The sequence below is a fragment of the Pocillopora damicornis genome, chromosome 6 (genome assembly GCF_964200805.1).
Source record: "Pocillopora damicornis chromosome 6, jaPocDami1.2, whole genome shotgun sequence".
Taxonomy (NCBI): Eukaryota; Metazoa; Cnidaria; class Anthozoa; order Scleractinia; family Pocilloporidae; genus Pocillopora; species Pocillopora damicornis.
The window spans coordinates 3672501-3689379 of NC_142675.1; the positions used below are offsets into that span (position 1 = coordinate 3672501).

The following is a 16879-nucleotide window of genomic DNA, read 5'->3' on the forward strand; positions in this document are numbered from 1 at the left end:
CAAAATGTTGGCCACAACAGAAGCTGCCATCACACAGGCAATTCCATTCCATTTCTTACTTGAAGAGTGCGTTTCATCTACAAAGTCTTTGATGCCCTTGACTACCACCCATTGTGTCTTAAAATCATGGGCTGCTGCATACACTCCTAAAAAACAAAACAAATAAACAGTAATGTTAACAGAAATAAACAGTAATGTTAACTATATCTTAAGCTTATTTTCTTCGCATCTTTAAAATACATGTAATTGTTCAATCAAAGCTCACAAAGAGTCACACTCTAGCTGCACTCTTGCTGTTGTAAACATGCACATTGCAGAAAGACATTAGTTGGAACAGAAACCTAATTTTTTTCAACCAGTAATCAAAAATTGTACACTGAGACTGTAAAACTATTCTTCAGGCTTCATCTTGTTTCATATAAAGCAACTTTCAATATTTTACAAAAGACAAAGTTTTGTCAGTTAGAGTTAACCTTTTCACTCCTAAGATCTCTTTAATGATCCTCTTTAACACTTTAATTCCCAAGATCTGATTGTTAATTCTCCCTTCTTGCTGCTACACATTTCCTTGTAAATTGGTTACAAAAAAATTGGATGTTTTATCAAGGTAATTTTATCTTTTACCTGATGAGTTTCAGTGTTCTCACCACCTGTTTGCTGGATAACGTATGGATATTATAGGGAGAAGTTACATGTTAATCACTTCTGAGAGTTAAAGGGTTAATGTAGGTCATAAAATTCCTATGATGTTAGTTAGGAGAATTTAGTTTTGGATCAACCAATAATCCCCTAATTCACACTTTTTTCTTTTCCCATTACTTGTCTGCTTAATATCATATTGAAACTGTAAGGAGAAATTCTATCTTGGTCACTCATGGGAGTTTCAGGGTTAACAGGGACTGTGATACTATTCCTCAACTCTCAAACTATTGAACAAGATACTTTCTACATTTATCATGTGACAAATTTAAAATAATTCATGACATCCTAATGGAGCAAATTCAATCTAGTTATCCAGAAGAAGTCTCAATCACCTTCACCTGTGAAATAATCTTCTCACCCAGCCAAACATCAAATCACTTTAAATACAAGATACACAATTCCTGCAAATTTGGCATGTTATATGGTGTATGCTTGGACCAGCAGAGACAATACCAGAGCAGTGTTTTTCAAAACATTTGCTACATGTGCAAAAGTGCTTGGCTCATCAATTATTTGTATTATTATGATTCTCACCTCCACCTTCCATTTCAACTGCAATTGCTTCAGGATGTTTCCTAATCATATCTCTGTTTGCCTCTGAGATACTCAGAACCACTCCATCACAGTGCACTTTGGCATTATATTCATCAGCATTTTGTAAAGGTGCCTTCCACCCATCAGCCACATGTTTGATCAGGTTACCAATATCTCTGCTGGGGGGAGTTTTGTATACAGCTGTTATCAGCTTTGCTGAAACAACCACATCTCCTAACTTGACCTTTTTGCTATTCAAACCACTGCAGGCACCAACAGAAAAGATAGCCTTGGGTCTCAGTACTGAGATGGCATCTTTTGAAACTGACAAAGAACCCTGAGGAACATCAGGACCTTTGGAGCACCTCATCAATGCAATTTTCATTTTCTTTCCTTGATCATCACCGATGCACCCAAAGTACACAGGGCCAGTGCTGATGTGGTAACTCTTAAAGGGTTCCTTCAGGTAGGCAAAACAACTTAAGAACTCACAGTCCTCCACTGCTAATAAAACAATATCAACAGGAAGGTCAACAGTTTCCCAAGAAGAAGAGATTGCTGGAAGATCACACAACTTTGGAAGTTTCACACTGAGCTCTGGTGGGCTGCCATTGCCATTCTCTGCTGATGTATTTTCCCCTGGCATTAATACTGTCTCTGAAAAAGAAGGTTGTAGTTTTTGTATGTGAAAGTTACTTCAATTACTGAAATAAAAATCAAAAGATAAAAAAGATGAAGACAAAAGCAAATTATGGATGTAACAGTTGACTTAGCTTAAGGTAATAAAGATTCACAACTTCAATAATGCATAATTGTGACTTTAAAAAAAAAATCTGCTGGAAATTCATTTCATCTAACAATCCAGTATGACTTCATTATTGACTCAACAAATTTAAGTTAATTTAAACTCAGGTTTGAAAAAAGAATAACACACACCTCTCTCCCATGAATTTTGTTCAGAAATGTCAAAGGAATTCTCCATGTCCCCTCCCTTCCTGGCCTTTTTCACAATTTTGTCTTCATGCACTTTGTCTGTGATACGGTCATCATCTTTCAACCACTCTCTCAGAAGCTCTTGGTAGTGTTCTTCAAGATCAGCATCCATACAGTGGAGTGTAGGATCATTTATGACTTCCTCATAGCAGGTCCCTCCAATACGCAGAAAAGTGTCTTTGATGTTGTTCCAGTACAAACTGAAGGTTGGATCATCAACTGAAGCATTAGCAGCATAACTGAAGACTCTGTCCCTGAAAAACTTGATGCGAGTGATGTCAGCTTCTGGAGAGGTGTCTGATCCTGGAGGAAGGTTATTCCGGCCAGAGGCAGGGAAATTCAGACCAAAGATATTCCTCAAAAGAAATAGCAGTAAGGAGGTGTCAAAGTTCCCTGAGGAAACTGATGTTTTGGAGACAGGATACAGTTTCCCCCACTGGAAGGTAGTCAGGACTCTCTTCTTTCGCAATGTTTGTAGTTTGGCATGGTTTGTGGGATTAGTCAGAACTGCATGAAGGTTTTCTGGTGGACATACCCGGTCAAAGATCTCCCTTAGCATAAGTGATCCAACTTCAACAAGAAGGCGACAGAGCTGGGCATAATTAGAGGTCTCCTTGGTAGAAGGTTGTGATGGGGTGGCAGAAGCCATGAAATCAAGTCCTCTGTAAAGAAATGCTTGTAATTAATACATGGAAGGCGACATTTATAGAGCACACACAAAAATTATTACTTTGTTCTAACTTTGCAACACCAGAATATTACAGCACTCAAACAATGAGTTAAATATCATGCAACAGATCAATAAAATAAGTTTGCTGCATCTTCCATTTTAACCCTTTAACCTCTAAGAGCTGTGATTGGCTTCTAATTTCTCCTCACAGTATCAACCTTGAATCAAATGTATGGGTCACAAGAATAAAGGAGATCATCAAAAATTTAAAAAGTTCCTGATTCTCACATCACACTTTATCTATTTTTCTCATATTCAATATATAGTACAAGATATTCCTTTGACTTGTAGATAGCAGATGCTAATCCAGGCAGGGCAATTTTTTTATTTACAAAATAATAGGGTTACTGTCAACAAAATCAGGTGCCTTCCAGAAAAATCATCCTAATCGTACTACTATTAAAGATCATGGCTAGTTTCATCAAAGATGAAGTCAAATGGTACACAGAAAACTTTCATGCGCCATATTACACATGTGATTAGATTGCAACAGAAACCTCAGAAAAAATACATCACAGTAAAGCTTATAAAGTAAAGATAATAGAAATAGCAAACCTTTTCACAGTTTTTGGTTTGGTAGGCACATGTACGCACTTAAACACAACATTGACGGTGTTTGCTTTACTGAATTCACGGCCTCCACATTACCCCAGACCTCAAAACAAACTGGACAGTAATAAATTCAAAATTTAAAAAGTTTCTGAATTTCTCATGTCACACTTTATCTATTTTCTCATATTCAATATACAAAATACTCCTTTGACTTGCAGATAGCAGGTACTAATCCAGGCAGGGCAATTTTTTACTTAAGATTGCTGTTAACAAAATAGGGGGCCTTCCAGGCTAACAAGGTGTCTGAGGCAATTTCCATATTCTTATTAGTTCCTGAGAAAATCTATTGTGACGTTGGACAATGGGAAATATTGCGTGTGTCAATGTGGTCATGCTGCTGACCAATGAAACACAACATGAAAGCCCCTGGCGAGCTTCCTGACAAAGAGCTCCTTTAAAACTTGAAAGGTCATTTCATGAAAAGGAAATGTAAATTAAACATAATTCAAACATCATCAAGCAAGCTGGGGCCACGGACAATGAACAACTTAACTTCAACTTCTTTGGCTTGGGCTCTCTCTACCAACTTTTAGTTGACTGTTTTAGGGCTATTTGATGAAGCCTCCTTTGATTCAACATTTTGCAAAATGTGCTAGAGATTCCCAGAGAATATGCAGTGCAAGATGTGATGTAAACAGTATATGCAAATTGAGATCCTGGATGAAAGCCTGCAGAAAACATCAACACTCTGCTGGAGGCCTTTTTGTTTATGACACCTTTTATTCTACAGGACAGGTTTCCTAAAACATTCTTTCAGCTGTGTCTTGCCTCCTTTCTAAGATTTTTGTTTGGTAAATTAAGCTCTTTAGTGGTTAAACTAGTTTCTCTGACTAACATAAGAGAAAAAATGAGATTTTGAACATTTTAAGCAGATTTTATTGACAGTAAATAAGAAAATATTTCATAAAAAAGATTAAAAGATACACAAGAAAAGAAAAAGGAAAATGAAAGACATTCATTGTAAAAGATAAAAAGTTGTTGAGTATCTAAGTGCACTAAAGATATTGTACAACAGCAAGTTTAATTTATTTCAATCTTACAGTGTTTGAATTTAACCATTATCTCATCAGGCTCAATAGAAGAATTTTCAGTCCCTAGAATATTGAGACCACCATTTTTGTTTCCTTTTTGAAGGATTTCTTAGACAAATTTTTCTATTCACTTGGCATCTCATTCCAGATTTTGACACCTGGAGTATCTAATCCTAAAGAGTTGTGATGTTGATGAGTAAGTATAGGTGTAATTGTTTAATGTTCTCATAAAAATTTTCATGATGTTAGATAGTGCTCTATTGTTATGAACATCAAGCTTTAATTTACATACAGCTTCCCAATAGAGGAAGGCAATAGGTAGAATTTTTGCATTTATAAATAAGGAGAGAGCATGTTCTTTTCCGTCAGGAAAGTAGATTAAACACAATACTTGCTCTTGGAGACAAATTTTGTTTACAGTATATTTTTGGATGCATTGCCTCAAGCAGTGAGTTAATAGTTATATTAGGTAAAATTAAGGATTTATAGATATTTAGGAGGACAGATGATGGAACAAAGTATCCCAGCTTAGCAATTATTTGTATGGTCTTTCTTAATTTAGCAATAACACAGTCAATGTAGTTTTTCCAAGAAAGATTTTCATCGATTAAACACTTATAAAATAATAGATGTAGCTCTTATGTTCTAAACTGACTTTTCTATTTGTTTCACTATCAAATATACTTCTTTGATAAATTCTCCTTGTCTGTTCCATAGGAAATGTAAAGAGAACAGTGTGGAGAATATGAATACCAATGTCTTAGGGTGTTAAAGGTTAAAAGTCAAATGGAGTAGGGGGAACACACACAATTCCACATCACTCACACTACACTTAACTTTGCTACCTTCAAGACTGAGATTATCACCTGCATATTAGCCTTCAAATGGGATGCAGCAGGCATCAACATCCTTTAGGGGAAATGGGGGAATTCTACCCCTGAAAATTATGAAAAAGAATATGAAGTAGCTATGGAATACATTAGTCTAAGTGAGCATTTCCACTGCTGGTAAGACTTTGAAGCATGTCAAAGGGAACAAGGAGTAAATTATATTTAAAAGGATAATTAATTTCAAGTTATTTAACGGAAGCTGTGGTTTGCAATAAGAAACATTAGTTTCAGCTTGAGAACATAAAATTAAATTTGTTTTCATGAGACACACTCAAAATAGCGCTTTTAAGTGGGGCAGCTTATAAGCAGCAGTTTTCAATGTTTTGGGGGTAGAGGTACATGTATCAGTTGTTTCTTTTTGCTCAAAATTAAGGAATGTATCATGTTAATCACAGCAAGCCAGCAGTAAACTAGAAAATTGATTTTCAACAACTACTTTGAAAACATATTTCTAGTTTGGAAGCACAAATGAATTCGACCACAACGGTATTTTGATCGATTTTCATCCCACAGGAACTGAAAAACTGTTCAATGTTTTGCTAGTATTAATTGCAGTAAAATTAATTTTTCACGGCATCAGGCATCCGCGATCTGATGGGCCACCAGGCAAAGCTGATGCCCTTCAAAAAGGTGACTGTTATTTTCAGGATTTCAGTAATGGTGGTAATATTCCTCACTATTTATTTATTTATTTATTTATTTGCACAAGATCATCATTATAACGGAACAACACTACATACTGCAACGCAATTAATATAATCCTGAGCGGGAAGTCTCAGAAGCCTTTTTAGGCTTATCTAGGAGACCCCCTTTACTACCTGATAAGACAAGTATGGCGGTCAATGATTACAGATCTTATACATTGATTTACAGATTCGTGAGTAAGTTACATTGGTATTGAATATATTACTAATAACTATTCGTTAGAAAATAATTTTTAAATTTTCGCTTTTAGATCACTTGGTAGGCTGTTGTATACATCAACTCCTTTAAAACTAATGCTTAATTTCCTGAGGTTTGTTTTGACACAAGGCTTGTGTAATTTTTTGTTTGAACGAGTGTTGTGATTGTGAACTTCTTCATTAGTCCTAAAAATATTTTTCAATGAGATAGGTAATTGATTATTTGAAAATTTTTTCATTAAGATAGCAATAGTGTAATAATTAACTTGATAAACATTCAGTATCTTCAGATTATCAAATAATGGTTTTGAGCTGTGATTGTATTCTTTGAAGGTTATTATTTGTACAATTTTCTTTTGCAGTTTGTATATTTTCTTGAGATGAATCTGATATGCATTAGCCCATACAATATTGCCATAAAAAATATATTGAAATATAGGGGTAGATCAGGGCATAGTAAATTGATTTCAGTAATGATCTAGTTACAAAATGCAGCGCTTTACATAATATACCTGTTAGCTTTGATATTTTGTTTGCAACAAAATTAGTGTGTTCTTTCCACTTCAGTTGGTCGTCAACTATTGTTCCAAGAAATTTTGTGCTTTTTACTTGAGTAATATAATGATCTTTGATTTTTATATTTAGTTGTTTAGTTATTTTTTTGCTTGATGATTTAAGCAGCATGAAATTTGTTTTTTTAATATTAAGTGATAATTTGTTTAGTTGTAGCCACGTATTAATTTTAATTAGTTCTTCATTCATTTTAGATGATAGTCTAGATTTTTATGAGACATCAACAAATTTGTATCATCTGCAAAGAGAATGAAAGATAATTTTTTTGAATTATTGCAGATATCATTTATATAAATTAAAAACAGTAGAGGACCTAAAACTGATCCTTGGGGAACTCCACACGTTATTTCTTGTTTCTCTGATATTTCATTGTTGTATCTGACGCACTGATATCTCTGTGTTACATAATTCTTAAACCATTCTAATGTAATTCCTCTAATGCCATAGAATTCCAGCTTTTGAAGTAGCAGGCTATGATCAACTGTATCAAAGGCCTTAGACTAATCCAGGAATATCCCGCTCGCAAATTCTTTGTTATCTGAAGCAGTTGTTATTTTATTGATCAGGTCAAAAGTGCAAAATTTGTCGAGTGATTTCTCCTGAATCCAAACTGATGTTCACTAAGAAGGCATATTTTGTTTAAGTAATTCAATAATCTTTTGTACAGAATTTTTTCTAATATTTTAGAGAAGCAAGGTAATAAAGAAATAGGTCTGTAGTTGTTGAATTCACAACTGTCCCCTGATTTGTATACAGGAACAACAACAAGTCTACAGGTAGTTTGCCGGTACTGAATGTGAGATTTATAATATGTGATAATGGTTCACTCAATTCTGTTGCTAACTGTTTCACTACTTTGGGCATGATGTTATCATGTCCACAGCTTTTTGATGGGTCAAGATTTTCTAGTTCTTTCTTAATTTCTCGTTCACAGACAGGTGTCAAAAACATTGAATCCATGTAGTGTCCCTTCAAGTAACTAATGAATGACAAGTTGGTAGCAGTTATTTTCTTTGCAAGGTTAGCTCCGACATTAACAAAATAGTCTCTTTTGTCAGTAATACGCTCATTATCTTTTTTAAATTCTGTAAAGCTAACAGTATCCTTTTTTCTACTGATTACTTCATTTACTAATTTCCATGTCTATTTTATTTTACTTTTAGCAGTGTCAAATTTTTGCTCATAATATCTCCTTTTCAGAATATTTTTTAACTTGTTCAGACAGTTGCGATAATATTTGTATGTCACTTTTAACTCTTCATTTCCATTGTTTAAAATCTTTTTGTATAGCTTGTTTTTAATTTCAGATGATTTGATGAATCCCTAATTTGTAATCCAAGGTTTCTTATGAATTTTTGCTTTTTTGTTAGAAAGATTCTTTTCAGGTATACATTTATTGTATAAGCACATGAATGTTTCTTTAAAATAAGAATATGCGTCATCAATGTCATTGATGGTCCTTAAAAATTCCCAATTAATATTTTGAACTTCACTTCGCAATTTCTTCATGTTTGCCTTTGTTACTGCTCTTTTCTTGATAACCATCTTTTTTGGTTCAGGTGTGCTTATAAAAAACCAGGAAAGATTTATTACTCGACGTTTCGGGGTCATCGTGACTCCATTATCAAGAGACTAGTTCAAAAACATGCAAATAAGGAAAGGTACAAGAATAGCATAAATTAGAATGAACGGCTTAAACAAACACCTTTGCGCGGATGGAATCCGTTTGCACGTTCAAGCAGTTCAGTTCCTAGAAAGGGAAGGGATCCTTCCCGTTCGACTTCCATGGTAATGCCTGATGGGGTGACCGCTGGCCAGTTTCTAGACACCCTTAATTCTACCCATCCCTCCCTCCGGTTTACCATGGAAGTCGAACGGGAAGGATCCCTTCCCTTTCTAGGAACTGAACTGCTTAACCGTGCACCAAAGATTGAGAGCAAGGTCTACATCAAAAGAACCAACACGGGTCTCCTTCTGCATTTCCAGAGTCATGTTGACATTAAGTACAAGCGCAGCCTAGTTAACACCATGGTGGATCGCGCTTATCGATTATCTTCTAACTGGTCTTTCTTCTCCGAGGAATGTGACCGCCTTAGAAGGGTTTTTCATAACTTGAAATACCCAAAGCCACTGGTTGAAACTACAATCAAGCGGTTCGTTGAGAGAAGGATTTCATCTGCAGAGCCCTGTCCATCACCAGACGTATCATCGGAGATTGTGAGATTAGTGTTACCCTTCAAGGACCAATCGTCAGCTAATCATGTTAAACAACAACTGAACAGTCTAAGCTCGAAGTTAAGCGTGACTGTCCAACCAGTGTTCGTTAGCCCTAAGCTCGATCAACAGCTTAAGCAACACGAAATTAAGCCCCCTATTGTTAACCAACAATGTATCGTTTATGAATTTAAATGTAACCTGTGTGATGCAGGGTATGTGGGCTATACTCGTGGTCACTTACACGATCGCGTAGAAGGGCACAAAAGGAAATCATCTTCTATCTACAAACACTACCACCTCCAGCACAATAGTGAAATACCTGAACGCTTGATCGAGCAATTCAACGTCATCGCGAAATGTAACGGCAAATTTGATTGCCTTGTTAATGAAATGTTGTATATTCGCATGCATAAGCCAACATTGAACGTGCAAACGGATTCCATCCGCGCAAAGGTGTTTGTTTAAGCCGTTCATTCTAATTTATGCTATTCTTGTACCTTTCCTTATTTGCATGTTTTTGAACTAGTCTCTTGATAATGGAGTCACGATGACCCCGAAACGTCGAGTAATAAATCTTTCCTGGTTTTTTCTATGCCTTTGCTTTAGCAAATCCCTGCTGATCAGGTGTGCTTATAGATGGAAATATTTGAAAGACAGGTAGGTGATCTGAAAGGTCACTGATCAAAATTCCTCGAACACAATCTAAGTGGATGTTATTAATAAATATATTATCAATTAATGTTGCTGAATTTGCTGTAATTCTAGTTGGTCTGTTTATAAGTGGATAAAAATGAGAGCTATACATTTGATAAAGAAATCTGTTTACATGGTCACTGCTCTCATATTTTATGAGATCAATATTGAAGTCTCCCATAAGTATACACGTCTTATTTTCTTCATCAACCTTGTGAAGGATTGTTTTCAAGTCTGCTTCAAATTCATTAAAATTGCTGTTCGGAGGTCTATAAATTGTTCCTATGATGATTTTCTCATTTTTCCTCAGGCTAGTCTCAATAAAAATACTCTCTAAAATACCGTCTCTTTGTAAATTCAAATCATTTCTAACGTGAAAATTTATAACAGAGGATATAAACATCCCTACACCCCCACCTGTCTTCGCATTTCTGTTCTTGTTAACAAACGAGTAACCTGGTAGTTGAATTTGTGATTCATTATCAATATTAAGCCACGTTTCACTAATTCCAATCACTGAGAATTTATGTACTAACTCCCCAAGGTATTGTTGTAGGTCGTCCAATTTATTGGTCAAACTCCGCACATTAAAATGTAGAACAGAGAAGGGAGAATTATCTAACACTTGCAAGTCAGGATGGAGCTTATGACAAACACGATGCCTAATTCGTGTCATATTTTACATACACTTTAAGCTGAAGCGTCCTTAAGCTACCCTTAGCTTGCAATGGTTTCAGTGTAAGGCCTTAGGCACGGAAATTGCTACGTAAAATCATGCAGCAGACATCGCCGTGAACTGACATCGACTTCATTTTGCGATTAAGGATTTGCTACGTTTAGTTGCGTGATGGAAACTTCTCAGCAGAAACGCTGTTAGTTACCTTTGATCGCGTTGTGGTATTACATTCCCCATGTAATTTGCGCAAATGATGCGAATCAATCGTGTACAATATATTCAAGGGAGATTCGTAGAATGCGAGAGACAGTGAACCTTATTCAAGGGGTTTACATAAAAAATTGTAGGCGTTTGATACCAGACAAGGAAATTACAAGTTGGCTTAGTCGGAATACGGCCTATGAAAAGACGAAAACTGATACCGGGAAATTCCCTTGTTTTCATTTATAAATCCGCCACTAAGGTTATGTCAAATACGAGAACACGTAGGGAAAACTTATTTGCTGAAGAAACTATTGTCAGGCGTGTCAGATAGCTGTATAAACACTAGCCCCCGTTTGGTGCGAAAATATGCACGGATATTTTTCCGCAGACACTACTAAGACATTTTCCGCCTGTATCCTAATAGTTATTGCATCTTCAAATTGTGCAAGGAAATCACGTTCTTTTTTTTAACAATGCAGCAAAGAATACAAATTAATTTTTAAGATAACATCAGCGAGAAGTAACACTTAACGAGAAATATTTCCCAAGTCTTTCCATTTCAGACCATTTAACTTTCGATTTCTGCCTTCATCAATTCTTGAATACAAATTTGACTCTAGCATGTTTGCGTCATACGTCAGACGAAAAGAAAAAAACTGCTTTCGAAATTCAAATTTTACCCACAGTTAAATTTAGCTTACACATACCAGTAAGCTTGCCAAGTTTAAAGAACTGCATGGGAAGCTGTGACAAGGATTATTGACACCGTGCATTTCTTTACGAGCGGTTCGTAAATTTCCCCACATAATTATTTTAGGATGATTTGTTAGCGACGTTTTTCTTACCTTTAGCCTGGAGCTTCTCTCCTGATGTAGACACAATCTGTCACACAACGCTTGAAATCGATTCGACCAGCAGCTGTTGGAAAAAACTGATATGAATTAAACTCAATTAAATAAAACCGCTCGGTTTCGATTTTTGATGAAATACCTCAAGTTGAAGGTTCTTTAAATCGTCTATCTCGTACCCATGCTTCTGAACCCAAAACTCACTTTCTACATGTCAACAAGTGATTTGCTCAATACGAATTTTAAAGACGCTGCATTTAGTTCGCGTCGATCCAGTGTTGCTTTGCAATGATGCAATGCTTCCAGAATTGGGGCGTCGTCTGTCAGATCACGCGATCACAGACAATCGTACGTCAATCACCTTATACCAAAGAATCAAAAGCACTCATACTGATGACCGAGTGCAACAGAACAACGAAATGTCTATTGTAAAATGTAACTGCTACGACAAAGTTCCAAAATACCGCTATCCCTGGGCCTTTCACTGCCAAGATCTCATTGGTAATATTCGTTATTGTCTGTTTTGAGCGACAAATGTGAGTCAATGTAGTGTATGTGTTTGTCGATTCTCGGAAAGAGTCAGGCGTGCATTGGTCAGCCCCAAAACAGGGAGATAGTACGGAAGAGTTGAAAGAAATAACTGCAATGCTTGTTGAGCGACTCAATTTCTTCTTTTATTTGATGTACTTATTTTACTTGATCAACTGCATGTGAACGTGAATGTTCCCTTAGTTATAAACTCAGTGGATTACACTTACCATCGCAATGACCTTTTCTTCGTTACTCAATGCTTACTATTGTATCTTCGAACAAGGAATGGATTTCTAAATAAAAAAAATAACAAGTTCACATGTAGAAGAGAACCTCATGATCAAACTGTCAACCGGAATCTTGTTGTTGGTTGAGGTTAAGCCGTTCGTCTGTTCACGCGAACTTAATCTCAGAAAATATTCCTCGTTCAGATTGTCCCATATTTTGATCTATACTTGAGTGCAATGCTTGAGTTCTGTAGGATATGTACGCGTTTGAAGATCAAAAACGAACGAAAAAGCATGTTTCAAGACCCTCCATATATAAAGGACGTCTATGGAAACATTTCAACTAAGGGTGCAAGGTCTACCACTCGCAAGTGATGGAGCTTATGACAAACACGATGCCTAATTCGTGTCAAATTTTACTTGCACTTTTAAAGCTGAAGCGTCCTTAATCTACCCTTTGCTTGCAATGGTTTCGGTGTAAGACCTCAAGCGCCGAAATTGCTCTGTAAAATCACGCAGCAAACATCGAATTAACTGAGAACTGACATCGACTTCATTTTGCGATTTAGGTATGCTACATTTAGTTACGTGATGGAAAATTCTTAGTCGAAAGACTGTTTGTTACCTTTGATCGCGTCGTGGAATTACATTCCTCGTGTAATTTGCGCAAATGATGTGAGTAATCAATCGTGTAGATTTTTTTCTACGGAGATTTGTAGAATGTGGGAGACAGTGAACCTCATCGAAAGGGGTTTACATAAAAAATTGTGAGCGTTAAATACCAGACAATGAGATCACGAGTTGATCATGCGAAATGCGGCCCATGAAAAGACGAAAACTGATATCGGGAAATTCCCTTGTTGTAATTTATAGCTCCGCCACAAAGGTTACTTCAAATACGAGAACACGCAAAGAACACTTATTTGCTGAAGAAGCTACTTGTCACGCGTACTGACAGATAACTGTATGAACACTAGGCCCCGTTTGGTGCGAAAATATGCACGGATATTATCGATCTGTTGGAAATTGTAGGTTCTCCGAGAGCCAAACTCAAGGAAAACTGTGAGCTTCGAGGATCAAATAATATCAAGGGATAAATTTATAAGCATATTTTTTCGCTAAATAGAGGCTATCGGTGTTTATTACCCTTCAAATATTTGCAAAGCACAGGAAACTGAATTGTTTAAGAACAGCTTACCGTTTGCTGCGTAGGATGTCCAGTGTTCTCTGGTACGACTTTATCAACAAACAAACATTTCCCTTCTTCTGTAACAACCACATAACGAGTAGATAGAAAAGAAGGGGTTCTGGTTTTTTTCCCGAAATATTCATTGTCTCTCGAGTATTTTTAATACTCACCTTGTCCTATATCAGTGACCACTTTCTTGTTTGTATTTGTTGTAATTTTGGTATTCCAACTCCATGTAAAATATCTTCTTAATCATTGATTTTTCTTTGTGATCAGTAGTGCAATCAGGTTTGTTTACCCTCAGTCCCCGGGATATCGTGCTGAGCATTAGATGAGAAATACATTTGGTTGCTTTCGATATGATTGTATTAAGTAATTATTCTCAGTCAAATCACATTCACACATCTATACATCTTTTACATCTAAATATTCTTTTACCTGGAAAACAGATTAAATGTGCATTCATGTTGTGGCGCTAAACGTGTAGTATTTGTTTACATTATCCGTAGCACGGCATTCTAGTAAATCAGGTTATTTATTATTTTATTCTTTTAGGGTAGGTTGAAGTGAAACGTTGCATAAGGTAACCTAGTGTTAGTTTGTGTATTTATATTCATAATCTTGTAATTCCTGCAGGATTGACTGTGGTTAAATAAAGTTGACTTGTTTTCTCGGTCTGTTCTGTAAGTTATGGAACCTTGTTTTTCCTCTCGGATTTATAGCCTGCGCTCTTGATCCAGGAATCCGAGTGCAACGAAACTCGATTTCTAACTTACCGCGGACCTCCAAATGAACTGGACAGTGCGGCTGAGTCGATCAGAAGTGCAAGAAAATAATCCTGTGCTATTCTGACAAAAGAAAACTTGTAGAATTCGTTGCCGCGTGTCTTTAATTGCAATCAGTTAAAAAAAAACTTGCGGTCACATAAAATGCGTTCTGAGCTATTTTCGTTTCGAGACAGAAAACTTAAGGAATTTTGTTATCAGATGCAATCGGGAGAAAACCCTGTAAACAAAGATCATTGCGTTACAATGCAAATATTTTTGAGCAACTGTGTGGTGAAACGTGACACAGAGATGAAAAACAGTGGAATTGAGCTTGTGCCTGCGAAGAAAGATATGAATTTGCAGCGTCTAAATGTAAAAATTTTGCAAACGGAAATTCGATAAACGCAGGATACCATTTTGAACCGTTTTTGTAGATTTTAGATGCGTTTACTATTATCAGGAGTTGGATGGTTACCATAATATTGTGGTGCTCTCCGTGATTTTCCAGAAGATAAGAGCAACCTTGCATTGCTACAAGACCAAATTATGAAATTACAACTTAAGACCAATGTTTCGTCTCTAAATTCAATACTTTGTGCACGGGCGGACTAAAGACTTGCTATCCCTCAGAAAATGTTTAGCCTCTTGTAACAGGAAGTGGTGACTAAATGTGTCAAAAGGTACGATGTTGGCATCAAGTTTCCTACAAGCGACTAAATACAGGAATGGCTCCGACCTGTGATTGGATGATAAAAATAGTAAAAGTTCATAAGTTATATCTTAACTCCTTGCACGTGAGTATTGTTAACCGCGTGTACCGAAGCGGAACAATGAAATATCGATGCGAAAACACCGACGTGTCAAACTAGAAATGGCTACTTACATAACGAAGATAAGGCAGAGTCTATCTTCTTCAGCTAGGTCGTTCAGCGATATTCCGGCGATGAAAAAGTCATCCGCTGCCAATTTCCGCTGACAAAACTAATTTAGTCTGTCTAGACGGACGACCAGAGACTGGAGCCATTCCTGTATTTCACCGCTGACAGGAATGGCTCCAACTCATGCGTATATTAATTTTTGGTTCTGGCTAAATAATTTATATACAGATAAAAAGTGAAAGAGCTATTTATTAGGTTCTTCTTATGTTGAAGTCTACAGTGCTTGCAAATGAAGCCCTCTTTTATTTCTACTGGGCCATGTAGTTTCTAAGTTTTAAAATAATGCAGCAACTGCATACCATGTTTGAAAGATCACGCAAGGTTGCGTGACGCTGCCACCGATGTTTTTAATTTACAGTATGCTCTACTGGAGAAGTATGGCTTGCCCGCAATCGAGGGAATTTTTTTCGTGGAAACGGATTTTCTAGGTAATTGTTCACATGAAGGACAAACCCATTCATCGGGTTCTTGATCTATTTTTGCACAACACCCAAAGGAAGAAAGTCGCGGATCAATTTTGCTTGGTAATTTCTAACAATTCCACTAGACCTAAAAAAGGAAAAAATAAAACAAAACAAAAAAAGTGTCTTACCAGTTAAACCAGTTGCAGTAGCTCTCGCACTGAATCATATCGAAGTACCTTGACCGTTTGCAGTGATAGCACAACCAATCTTCGAACAGTTTTTGGCTATAACAAGAAAGAGTAAAATGATTTTATAAAGCATGTTCCAAAATTAATGAAGGCTGTTCATCACATGACATAGTATTGGAACGATTATATCTCATTAGTTATCGTATCACACTACTGTTTTAGACAAGGTATCTATACCACTTAAATTTAAGAAAGAATGAGTGGACCATAAACTACATTTTCTGTACGAGCCATCCTAACCTAATTTGCCAACTACTTTCCAGGCATCATCTGTAAAAAGGCCTCTTCAAGTTTTCAAATTTGAAAATTTTCAGCTAAAACCGCGGCTCCCAAAAAATATTTCTCATCTTGCTTAATAAATTTTCAAAAGAAGTTTTCAAATTTTCACAACTTTGCCTATTCCTACTCGTAGGTCCAGGTAAGCCCTTATGGTCACTGGTCATAGCTGCTAACAATGGTTTATAACTATACGCGTTTAGTGTTACCTCGTAAAACTCCCCGAAGAAGTTACGAGAGTTAGACGAAACGCGTCAGAGAATAAAGAAGTTTTACAACTACTGTTCGTACAGCACTGCTCACCATTTTAGTTTTAAATTTTTAAAATTTTTATTTTAAAAATTACTAAAAAGTTATTGAAAAAAAATTAATAAACGTTTGAGTCGGAGCTATTCCTGTCAGCGGTGAAATACAGGAATGGCTCCAGTCTCTGGTCGTCCGCCTGAACTGACCAAATGAGTTTTGTCAGCGGAGCTTGTTAGCCGATGACTTTTTCATCGCTGGAATATCGCTGAACGACCTCGCTGAATAAGAAAGGCTGCCTTCCCTTCGCTACGTAAGTAATCATTTCTTTTTTTACAGATCGGTGTTTTCACTCGCATTGATACTTCATTGTTCCGCTTTGACACACGCGGTTAACAATACTCACGGGCAAAGAGTTAAGATATAACTTGTTAACTTTTACTATTTTTAT

At 36.4% G+C, this 16879-nt stretch overlaps 2 protein-coding genes and 1 long non-coding RNA gene across 3 annotated transcripts in view; all 3 read right to left on the minus strand.

Annotated features, from left to right (window-relative positions):
- The window catches only part of LOC149043486 (uncharacterized), a 12488-nt gene extending 6989 nt beyond the window's left edge, over nucleotides 1–5499 (minus strand). The window contains exons 1-3 of the mRNA XM_089210266.1: nucleotides 2173–5499; nucleotides 1237–1893; nucleotides 1–146 (exon numbers count right to left, since the gene is read on the minus strand). The exon at nucleotides 1–146 is cut by the window's left edge and continues 43 nt beyond it. Of these exons, the coding sequence (XP_089066392.1) occupies nucleotides 1–146; nucleotides 1237–1893; nucleotides 2173–2878 (1509 nt within the window). The 5' untranslated portion in view covers nucleotides 2879–5499. The remainder of the gene's footprint in view (nucleotides 147–1236; nucleotides 1894–2172) is intronic.
- A 4274-nt stretch (nucleotides 5500–9773) lies between these two features.
- Nucleotides 9774–10553, minus strand: LOC149043487 (uncharacterized). The gene has a single exon (XM_089209934.1). The coding sequence runs from the start codon at nucleotides 10551–10553 to the stop codon at nucleotides 9774–9776; it is 780 nt and encodes a 259-aa protein (XP_089066060.1).
- Nucleotides 10554–12270: 1717 nt separating this feature from the next.
- LOC149043488 (uncharacterized) lies at nucleotides 12271–13555 on the minus strand. The gene is made up of 2 exons (XR_016187892.1): nucleotides 12989–13555; nucleotides 12271–12429 (listed from the first exon to the last, which is right to left on the minus strand). It is a non-coding gene; the product is annotated as an uncharacterized LOC149043488 (long non-coding RNA).
- Between the last annotated feature and the right edge of the window lie 3324 nt (nucleotides 13556–16879).